Below are 12,095 nucleotides of genomic sequence, written 5' to 3' on the forward strand. Positions count from 1 at the left end.
ACCTGGGGTCACGATGGGTTCCCCAAACAGGAGAGAATCATTTGCATGTGAAGGAAGCAAAAACTTTTAGCCTAAAATTAGCAGAGTCTCATACGGCACAGTTTTAGAATCTTGACTTTCTGATCCCTGCACAGCTGACTGAACAGCGGACAGTTCTTCTGAGGCTAAATGCTTGGGGTCATCTGACTCTCCTTTGCCAGGTGAGACCTTCAGTTCAGGGAAGCTGTCCCTGTTGGATGAAGGCTACAGCTCTGTCCCTGGCCCGTGGGACCCTTAAGACCTACCTACTTAAGGTGCTGGTGGAAGGAGCAAATCATTTGCTAAGACCCTCCGGGTTCTCTCCTTCTCACCCCCAGCCTTTTAGGAAACAAAGTGCCCCCCGCCCCCAATATCCGAGTGTTCTCGTGCCTAGTGCAGAGCCCAAAGTTAGGGTCTCTCTGGCTCTATTTCAGGTCCCACTCATGTGGAAAAAGGGGCAGGAAGTGGTATCAAGGGGCAGGGGTGGGGGTAGGCAAAGCCAAAGAATATGAGCAACACCTGTCCCTGACACTGCATTAACTCTTTCAACCGAGCCAGCAAAATCCAGGAAGGAAAATGCATCACTGACCATCTCGTGCACAGGCCTATTAAATGCTTTTAATATGTCACCAGAAGTGATGCTTGGGGCCAATGTGACAGGTATTACCGTTTCATTCAAAATTATGGATGTTGCTTTGCCAGTGGATCGCTAGATCTTTTATGCTATAAAACAAGTCAAGCATGAAAAACAGTTCTCTGTCTAACAAAGGATCTGAACCTTGGAAGAGAGCTTTGCATCATTCATTGTCTTTTAGACAATTGTAAGACAAATCTGGAGAATAATGAGTCTCTTTCTTGGGGATATGTGATAAATATATTCCATCCCAACTCAACGCTACAGCACTGAATGCGCTTTACGTAAACAGGTTAAGACCCTCATCTTCCATTTTCAAAAAAGAAAAAAAAAATGCCCTCAGGATTTGAGAACATGAATAAACACTGTCAAAAAGACATTTAGATACAGAGTCTGAATGAACGAAAACATTACTTCTTCGCTTTTCCAAAAAATCAGTAAACATTTTTTTCTCCCCGAGAGAGCTAATAGGGGAAACCATCTGAATGCATAAGGTTCTGAGGGATGATTATAGTATGTAAAGCCAACAGCAGTTGTTTTGCATTCTCCTAAAATGCCAAAATATTATACTGAAAATAAAGTCCTCAAAACTTCTAAATGCAGTATTATAGTACTAGCTGCATGAAAAATAATTCTAAATGTTGCAACTTCAAGAAATCCGAGGCTTACTACATACTTAACTACAGCATAATTTACCCCCAAAGTAAATACTTCCTTTGCATTTTAAGCTAATTAGTAATTTTTCACTTTAAATTACACAGCAGGAAGAAAATGAGACTTAAAATAAAGTTACAGAAACATAGAACCTCGGATTCTACATGCATACCCGGAATAAAATAATTGACTTAACTTAATCCATTTTAATAAAGCCAGAAGAGAGCCTGTTAGCAGGCTCTGTCTAGAAATTTCAATAAAAAGAAAAGAATGTACCATAGTAGTTATTTTCTGCATTTTGGTTGGGTTGGCTTTACAACAGTTGACTCTCATGATATTTTGTAAGTACAGACAGTGTGAGGCTGAAGGTGATTCACAGCTAAGATTAGTCACTCTAATATTTGAATGGTGCTTTTGAGAAATTCAGAGATATAATGAAAAAGATCAAAATTCCTAATTAACCAGGAGAGTAATCTCCTTGGGCAATAGAGCACAGTTTCTGATATAGAAAGGCTTCAAAGGCGGTAATGGAGTTCTAGGAATATAATATTTTCTAAAGTATATATAGTTACAAGAGCAAAATCTACTCTTGAAAATTAAAGGTGGAGTTCATTATCTGCTACTACAGGCAAGGGCAAATATATATATTTTCATTCATTCAATTGTATTTATTGAACACTTACTGTGTGCACAGCACTGTACTAAGCGCTTTTATAAAAACACAATAAAAAATGAAACCAAAAAGCCAGCATTTTTAAGTTCCAAAATGTCCCCTCCCCATAGAAAAATGCCACCCCCCCACACACACATAACAAAGAAAAGCATAATATAGGACATTACAGCCCAGCTCAACCATGAAGCAGAATTTCTTTCCATCAGAAGCCCAAATGGCTATATCAGAATACGTGTCGGAGAGGAAATGCACAAGTATTATTTAAAGTTTTGACAAAATAGCCATAAACTGAAAGTTCCTTTCCAATCAGAAACGTTTCATTCCTCTCTAGAACCTCCCCCAGCCCCAACACACCCTGCCATTTGCCAGAAAATACCACTCTGGGAACTCCTGGGCTGGAGGGAGTGAAGGGCACTAACATTTTAATGATTGAGCCTGCCAATTGACTTCCAGAGGGTAATGACTTTCTCAAACACTGACTTATTGGGAAATCGACTTGAAGCATTTGGACAGGTAAGGGGATCCCAAGGGGGGAGTCTCTACTCAAATCTACCCTCAAAAGACAGAAAGAGTGGAGGTTGCACCTCAAATAAGGAAAGAGAGTCTATCTTGCCAGCAATTACAGTGAGACTGGAGACCACACAAACATTTATGCCCACTCCAGTGACCCAGGGCTGCCTCAATTAGCAGCATGATGTAGTGGATAGATCACGGACCAGAGAGTCTGAAGGTCATAGGTTCGAATCCCGGAACTGCCACTTCTCTATTGTGTGACCTTGGGCAAGTCACTTCACTTCCTCTGTGCCTTCAGTTATGTCATCTATAAAATGGGGACTGAGACTGTGAGCCCCATGTGGTACAAGGGCTGTGTCCAACCTGACTAATTCCTATCTACCCCAGGGTTTAGAATAGCGCCTGGCACATAGTAAGCACTTAAGTACTATTATTATTATTATTATTATTATTGTTACTATGGTTTAGGTTACAATCAGCCACCAAATTCCCCCAGTTAATACCAAGTGAGTCCAGTCCCTCCACAAGTGAAGGCAAGTCACTAAAACGACAATGTGGGCTAGAAAACATGTTGTTCTGACTTTTGAAGCTGGACAGTCATATGGCTCGGACCCCTACTCAAAATTTTGAGGAACCTTTTACTGAAGGGTCTTGCATTGCAAAGGCTGACATTTTGGTGCTACTGTACTTACACAGCAGAAAACCTCCTAGAGGTAAGATCCCCAAGGTGCAGCCGCTTATTTGCCTGAAACACACTGTTTATTAACTTCAGTGACACAGCTTCAGTGGTGCTAAAGCACATCCAATTAGCCAAGCCTACAGGAATATTTGCACTCTTAAATCTCTTGCTTTTAGAAAGGGTTAAAGCTTATTATTAGCATATAATTTACAGTCCTTTCTCCCAGGAAAGGAATAATGCACAGTAAATGCCACATTCATTTTAATAATACATGTTACAGTCTGTGCCCAACATCTGCACAAAGGTAAAGGAGACAGATTTTTTTGACATGTCCCACTCTGCCATCTAAACACAGGCTTTTTGTTTCTTAAGTGACGGAAGGTTTAATCAAGAAAGCAGGCAATTCATCAATCGAAACAAGGCTGCTTGCATGCGCCTGACAGCACACACATGGTTGTATACAGAGCAAACCTGGCCACCTGTCAACAGCACCTTTTACATCAGGATATACAAATACACAGCACGATCAATTCCCCATCCGTTCCCATTCATTTCTTACTTTTCTTATTATATTTTTCTTTACCCTAGATTTGGTTGTCAGTCTTGGCAAGAATAGATGGCGAGACAAGGAACACAACGGCTGTTTATACATGAGGATAAAAATTTATACACCTTTACGGTGACTTATTTCCCCCTCTATTTGAGCCCCATTATTATAAATAATTTCCCGCCTCATTTGGGAGTTTTCCCTGTGTGCTATTATCTGCAGCCGCACCAAACTGATCTCTCTATCTCTTCCTCGTCCTTGGTGCTTTTGATAAACCTCACTGAGGGCGAGGGCATGTGGAGGTCTGGAATGAATGTTGTGTGGAGTCACAACCACATCTCCATTATGCCTAAGGCCACAAAGGAGGGCTCTGAATGTAAGGAGGATGAATAACATTCCTTGGTGGGTCAGTGAGGAGGGTCCACTGTACACCAGCTACTTCCTTAACTGTGGGCCAACCGGATGTGACCGTACCAACACAAATCTCTCAGCCCATTCTCCCCGCTCTCCCCTCCCGCAATGCGGATCCCCAACTGGATACAATACTGGGGGAGAAACACAGACCCAAACAGGAAACAGCTGCCTAAGAATAGACTCCATGCACTGCTGGATAGCTAAACCCTCACCTTAATTTTCACAATTCAGTTATTTATTGGAACAACTTGCAACTGAAAGTGTGTCACTTCTCTAACAATCTAATGTTCCAGTCTCTCAACTTTCAATTGAGGAGACAGAAAATGCCTAATCATGAAATTCTTTCATTTATTTAAAATTTTCCAGGTGAGATTTGTCCTTAATTATACAGACAGAAATCATATAGTCACTATGGATGATTGGAAAATAGATTTGTAATTGTTTGGTATGCACCAGATGACTTTTTCTATTACCAATTTTTTTTTCATACCCAGATGAAGAACAAGAGGCAGAAATGATCCAATTGGGTGAAATATATAAATCATGAATTTCATAATACTGATAATTAAATGTCCATCTTCCATTTAAATGAGGACTAGATTAAAACTGCATGGGGAAAGCTGATATTCAGAAATCATTAATTATTTTTAATTGCTTTGTGCTTTCTTAGGCTAATGCTGGTTATGGGGTTCGGGCAGCATTTTGTGATTCAGATAAAATCCTATTTCTCTAAGAGGTGCAGAAGACAGGGGGATAGAGAGGTAGCAAACCTGCTCACTGCTCAGTCTCCTTTAAACAATGTGGAGGAAAGGGTGCCCTGGTTTCTCACAATGTAGTCCAAGTACCCCTTTGTCAGGAAACAGGGCCATGGACCCCACCCCCCCCCCCAGAAAAAGGAAGAAAAAACAGATTTCTGGCTCTTCAATGGGTTAATCAAGAAGGCATCAAGGCCATGGAACTAGACTGCCCCAGGGGGAAAAAAAAAATCCACATTCCAGCAACTCACTGCACAGCTCCACTTCATTATATTGGGCCCTGCGATTGGTCTCTCTTGTCTGGGACGGTTTCCAGATCCTAAATTTCTCAGACAGGAACTCTGGCCTGGTATTCTCCCTGTCTTTACTACTGAACAACACTGCATATGTTTAAGAGACTTCAAAAGAAAAAAAAAGAAATAAAATAGAAAGAAATAAAAAAGAAAAAAAGGAGAAAGATTTGCTTGGGCATGAGAGTTTGCAGATACCAGACAATTTATTCCTAGAAAACAACTATGAGGATTTGTATTTCTGTTATCAGTTGCCCAGTTGTCCAAGACGTTTACAGATGAAATTGCCAAGCCCAATGGATGTGTTAGAAGAGTCTACAACATGCATGGCTTTGAATTTAACAACAATTTTTGAAAACAAGAAAGCCCTTTGCTTCTAAACGGCCAGCTAAATATGAGCTGCTATTTTCTGCTGCAGTCAACAGAAAGGCAAACAGGACTCATGAATCAAACAATTTGTCCACCCCCAACTTAGCTGAAATACAATCAGAACCCACTTGTCTTTAAAGGCATTGTTCTTTTTCACCAACTATTTGTGCAATAAGTTACAGTCATATGTCCACATTCAATGGAGCTTTGTGGGAAGCTGAAACATCAGTTCCATAGTATCCCCTCTAAACTCTGTGATACAGAACTTCAGGACCATAGTACCCTAGAGCTGGGATGGACTTGGAGAGATCTGGTCCTGTCCCTTATTCCAGGCAGATGAATGGCTAAAAGTCCAAGACAGATCTTTCCCATGTGGAACTTCATACTTTGTTTTCCACAGATATATTCTTGTCCTTTGTTTTTGTTCTTTTTTTTACTGTCACTTGTTAATTTTTTTTCAACTGGTATTATTACTTGAGAAGCAGCATGGCCCAATGGAAAGAGCACAGGCCTGGGAGTCAGAGGACCTGGATTCTAAAACCAGTTCTGCCACTTGTCTGCTGTATGACCTTGAGCAAGTCATTTAACTTCTCTGCCTCAGTTACCTCATCTGTAAAATGGGGATTAAGACTGACAGCCCCATTTGGGAGTCCACTGTGTCCAATCCGATTAGCTTGTATAATACCCCAGTGCTTAGTACCGTGGCTGGCACATAGTACGTGCTTAACAAATACCATAAAAAAGGGCTTTCTACCTGCCAAGCATTGCATTAAGTGCTGGGATAGAAATAAGTCTGGACACAGTCCCTGTCCTATCTGGGGCTCAAAGTCTAAGTAGAAGGACGCAGGATTTAATCCTCATTTTACAGATGAGGTAAATGAGAAACTGAGAAGTTACGAAAGCTCTTTCTGGGCAGGGAGTGAACCTACATACTCTGTTATACTGTACCTCCCAAGTGTTTAGTACAGTGCTCTGTACACAATAAGCATTCAATAAATACAAATGATTGATTACATGACTTACCCAAAGCAACAAAGCAGACAAGTGGCAGAGAGAACCTAGGTCCTCTGACTCCCATGCCACGCTGCTTCCCTAAACTATGCTGCTGGCTTTGATTGGGAATAGATTAAAAGAAGGCGGCAAACTGTAGGTCAGAAAGTCCACTGCTATTGGGACGGTTCTCGCTGCAGACTTAAACAGTGCATTTGAGTTGCATTTGTGTTCATCAGGAAGGTAAATTTTAACCCCTGCCCTTTGGGGAAGATGTAAGGGCAAATTACTTTAGTTGCAGGTCAGGGGAAAATAGAGAAAGAACAGGATGAACACTTGAAGATATCTTAAGAAATGTAAAATAATGCTTTAGGAACCATATATGTTCTTATCCATTCAGCCTTTTACATTTCTTATTAAATGGAATTTTTCAAACTTTCTACTTCAGAGAAGAGCTTAAATTTCATGGGCCACTGGTCAAAACCTGTCCAAAAGATGGGGAGCCAGTACGGGCATGTGCGTGCGTGCACACACACACACACACACACACACCCCATTATATACACATGTATGTACATGCACATAAAATATCATATGTATATGTGATCATTTCTACACAACTCTTTCACCTTCCACGCTGAATGGACCACAACTACTGGACCCATTATTCAGCAGCAATCAGGTCAGCTGGTTCATTCCTTTAGCTACCATGTAGTAGGTAACACTCCTCTCAGGATCACACCTGCAGAGTTCCCAGTACTCAATCAGTCTTGGCTATGGGAGGGAGAGTCAAACAAAGGTATAACCATTCCATACCTAGCTTAGGCAGTGGCTAGCAAGTGGAAGGCAATCTGCTACAAGTCAAAATTCACTTGTACTGGGCAGCGGCGGCATGGGAGAGAGTCGAGGACAGAGATTCAAGCTTACTTTGCGGAAGAAGGCAATGGTAAACCACTTCCATATTTTTACCAAGAAAACTCTTTGGATATACACCAGACCAACTGCAGATGGAAGTGGGGCATTCTGGGAGAGATGTGTCCATGGAGTTGCAATGGGTCAGAGATGGCTCAACAGCATAAGACAAGACACGTAGGGGACAGGCTCCAGAATCAAGACTAGGGTGAGGCTCTAGGAAGACTTGGACTGTGGAAGCGAGGGGAAGCCACAAGCCATAGTCTGTCTCTTCCATGCCACTGTCCCTGGAAGGGCATGCTCTCATCCTGCCTTATTTGGCACTGGTGGGTGGGGAGTAGCCTAAGTAGTGGAGGATGGGATACTTTTCATTAGTGCCACTGACACCACCTGAAAGCAATGGGAAGCTCTCTGATGACTGCAGAGTTCCTCTTGAAGATGCAGGACTGAGGGAAAATTCCGGTTACTTTACTAGATAAAGGAGATCTTTCCATGTTAAGCTAGTTAGGGTGTTTGGTTGGCATCCAGATTAGGTGTCTTGAAGACAAACTGATGAGCACTTCTCATCGCTTCTCATAGATTGGCTCATAAACTCACTGACTGATTGACCAATTATTATTATTATTGTATTTATTAAGTATTTACTAAGTGCCAGGACCTGTACTAAGCGCTGGGGTGGATACAAGCAAATCATATTGGACACAGTCCCTGTCCTGCATGGGGCTCACAGTCTTAATCCCCATTTTACAGATGACGTAACTGCGGCACAGGGAAGTGAAATAATAATGATAATAATAATAATGGTACTTGTTAAGCACTATGTGCCAAACACTGTTCTAAGCACTGGGGCAGATACAGGGTAATCAGGTTGGACATAGTCCCTGTCCCACATAGGGCTCACACTCTTAATCCCCATTTTACAAATGAGGTAACTGAGGCTCAGAGAAGTGAAGTGACTTGCCCAAGGTCACACAGCAGACAAGTGGTGGAGCCGGAATTAGAACTCGTGACCTTTTGAGTTCCACGCCTGTGCTCTATCCACTATGCCATGCTGCTTCCCGAAGCTGATTGAAACACGAGATTCTTCCAAGGAAAGGAAAACTCCAGTCTGAGCTTCTATCCCAAGCTACCTGAAGGACAACAGAGCACCTTTTCCAATATCCAGGAATACTGAATATTGAGGTGTCAGTCTTTCCACTTGAGCTCACAGACCTCTAGGAGTAAGGGAGTTTAGCACAACAGTGCAGTGACTACAGTAGCAGGAAGGCCCAAATTCCCTGCTGTTAAGGGGCTGGAGTGGGGCTACCACAGTCCAATACATAAAATCCAACTGACTACCACTTAAACTGTACAGTGAGTTTTGGAATGGCTTCCAGTATATCTTGAGGGGAAGTTACCTAAATACTTTTATACTAACAGCAGGAATTGACATGGACGGCACTCTGTCTTGGTCGCTGAGCATGGCAGAAGTGGTCCAAAGATATTCAGGAAAATTCCTGCCAATACAGATGCTATTTTGCATTATGGGCCCTTTTCTGTTGAAATGTTAAACAGCTGGCTTTCCCATTAGAACATATGTAAGACCTGCACTGTATAACAATAGGCCTGGAGAAGGATTTGTAGGCTGAAAATAGGTCAAATACTCGGATTGAGACTTTTTGGGAAAGATTTTGTGCTATGCCGGATTTTATACACTTACTTTCCACAAGGCTGCCAGTAGACATCTGGTAAAATATTCAGAGTCTGCGCAAAATAGGCCACCTTTCCAAACATGTTATTTGCTTTGTCTACAATGCTGAATCAGTGACAGCCTATAAGAATTCCTCCCAGCTAAAGTTTTTCTCAGGCAAAGTCTGTCCCTATTATATGCTGTGAATTTTACTCTTTGGGAGCTTCTTTCCAGTAAAAACTCACGGCTTACCAGTTTTCTTTCAGGAATGTCACATTTGAACAGTGCAATAGGCATTTGCTTACATTTCTAAATCTATTAGGGAGTTGTCCTAATGAGAAAAACGAAAACTGACAAGAATTATGCCAGTGTTCTAGTTCATTATTTAGGAACTGGAAGTTGCAATTTTTAGATAAAGATTACCTTTTAAGTAACCAGTTCATTATATTACCCAAATTAGTGCCATGTTTCCATGTTAGAAATGTCAGTCAACATTAATAGAAAGTATCGGTAAATGGCATAGATGGGCCAAGCACCAACAACTGAGTAGCCCTCTGCAATCCACAGCAAATCCCCAACAAGCTCAGAAATGATCATCAACTTCACTGCCACATCATGGTTTCCTTAGATGTTTCCTTCCCTTTGTGAAGATGACATAATGGAGAAAAATTGGATCTAATTAAGTTTTCAGCAAGGCGATGCTAATATTTTTCAGGTCCAATTTCAGAAATTCTTTGTTTTCCTAGCCCAATGTGGTGAGGAGGAAGAAGGTCTCCCCCCGCAGTCAATGGGGAGACCCCTGGGTAGCCTCTGAGAGACTGAAATGACAATGATTACAATAATTATTGTGGTACTAAGTGCTTACTAGGTGCAAAGCCTTGTGCTAAGCACTGGACTATATTCAATACAATTAGAGCACTGTTGCTGTCTCACATGGGGCTTATAGTCTAAGGGAGGGTGGAAGAAATACCTGTTTTTAATCCCCATTTTACAGGTGAAGAAACTGAGGGATAGATAAGGTCACATAGGGCCAAGTAGCAGAGTCAGGATTAGAACTCAGGTCCCTGAATCCCAGTCCTGTGCTGTTTCCACCAGGCCACCCTGCTTCTGGCCGATGACGATGGAGGAGGAGTTAAGATAAAATTCATTGTGGACAGTGCTCCACACCCTACTCCTGTTCACCAGGCTCTACTTTCACTGTTTCACTGAGTCAAACCTACCTAGCATTTATTCTGTTCAGTTAGAAGTGAATTTGCAGTCAAAATATGCTTAACAATAAAGCTCCATATTCTAAACATCTGACTTCCTCGGTGTCAGAAAAAACCAACATTTTCTCAGTAAGTAACGTGTGTGGCACTGTTCTGGATCTATGGTAGTCAGATAAAGAACATGGGAACACGGTCACTGCTTTCCAAAGACCTCCAGTCTAAAAGTGGAGCTCTGATGAAGAGACATGAAAAAGATGTCAACTCCTTGGGTGGATCTCCCAAAGCTCTCTACAGGATGCAGAACACAGAGTAATTCACAATTTGCTAAGCGCCAACATACCTGATATGGCATACAAATTGGAGTGCTGGTACTCGTGGTCCGTTCGAGTACTGTTTCGGCCCCGGAAGGTAGCAGGAAGTGTTAAGGAGATATGCCTAAACAAACATAGAAGGGAAAACAGGGAAAGTTTTAGGATACTTGCAATGTCTCTCACTCCCTGCTTCCCCTTCACCCCCCACCATCCCTAGGGGTGTGAATGCTTAGGCTCAAAGGAAGGCCAGATAACTGACCGACCATGGAACTGGGATGAACTGTATTCCAAAGCATATCTCACAGTATTGTAGGGCCCCCCGGGAAGTCAACTGGTGCTGGGCATCGTCATCCCCGAGGTCCAGATGGGGGAAACAGGTACAGACGGAGTGAGGGTGGGAGGGACCGCTCAGAATCTCACAGTTTGATCAGACAGACTCCAGGATAGTTTAGATTGGTTTTGTGCCCATCAAGTTCTGCTGATTTCAAAAGAAAGTCAATGAAATACTCCAGTTTAGAATTTAGTAACAATAATTATGACATTTGTTAAGCACTTACTATGTGCCAGGCACTGTTCAAAGTGCTGGGGTAGATACCAGATAATTTAGTTGGACACAGTTCCCATCCCACATAGGGCTCACAATCTTAATCCCCATTTTACAGATGAGGGAACTGAGGATCAGAGAAGTTAAGTGACTTGCCCCAGGTCACACCGCAGACAAGTGGTGAAGCTGGGATTAGAACCCATGATCTTCTGGCTCTCAGGCCTGTGCTCTATCCACAGGGTCATGCTGCTTCTCTGAACAAGGCCTAAACCAGTGGTGGAATGAAAAGGGTAGGATGGGAGGAAGCAGACGGGGTGGCTAATCAGACAGCAACAGAGAAACAGGATTCAGAAAGAGGCCTGGATGGAAACTTCATGGGCCTGGGAGTCACAGGACCTGAGTTCTAATCCTGTCTTCTGTGTGACCCTGGGCAAGTCACCTAACCTCTCTGTGTCTCAGTTAGCTCATCTGTAAAATGGGGATAAAGACTGTGAGTTCCACATGAGACATGGACGGTACCCAACCTGATTAGATTGCGTGTACTTACCAACTCCTTAGCATAGGCTGAAACACCTCACCAAAGGCTCTAAAGCACTCAATCAGCTCAGCCTATCCATCCTCACCTCAGTGATCACCTATGACAGCACCTCACAATTCACCCCTCTAGCACCAGCTTACTCACTGAGCTCTGATCCTATTTTGCTGCTGACCCGTTTCCCACACCCTCCTCCTAGCCCAGAACTCCCTCTCCCTCCATTTATGCCAGACCATCATTCTCCCCACCTTCAAAGCACTAATAAAGTCACATCTACTCTAACAGCCCTTCCCCAAGTAAACCCTCTTTCCCCCACCTCCTCTCCCAACTCTATGAGTCAAATATGCACTTCGAATCGAGACCTTTGGGTATTTGACATT

General features: G+C 42.5%; 1 protein-coding gene across 2 annotated transcripts in view; it reads right to left on the bottom strand.

The window, feature by feature from the left end:
- The window catches only part of MVB12B (multivesicular body subunit 12B), a 155,395-nt gene that overhangs the window by 52,596 nt on the left and 90,704 nt on the right, over positions 1-12,095 (bottom strand). For both annotated transcript variants that reach the window (XM_038745172.1, XM_038745173.1), the window contains one exon: positions 10,666-10,760. In XM_038745172.1, coding sequence (XP_038601100.1) covers positions 10,666-10,760 — 95 coding nt within the window. The remainder of the gene's footprint in view (positions 1-10,665; positions 10,761-12,095) is intronic.

This window comes from Tachyglossus aculeatus, chromosome 4 (genome assembly GCF_015852505.1).
Source record: "Tachyglossus aculeatus isolate mTacAcu1 chromosome 4, mTacAcu1.pri, whole genome shotgun sequence".
Lineage (NCBI taxonomy): Eukaryota > Metazoa > Chordata > Mammalia > Monotremata > Tachyglossidae > Tachyglossus > Tachyglossus aculeatus.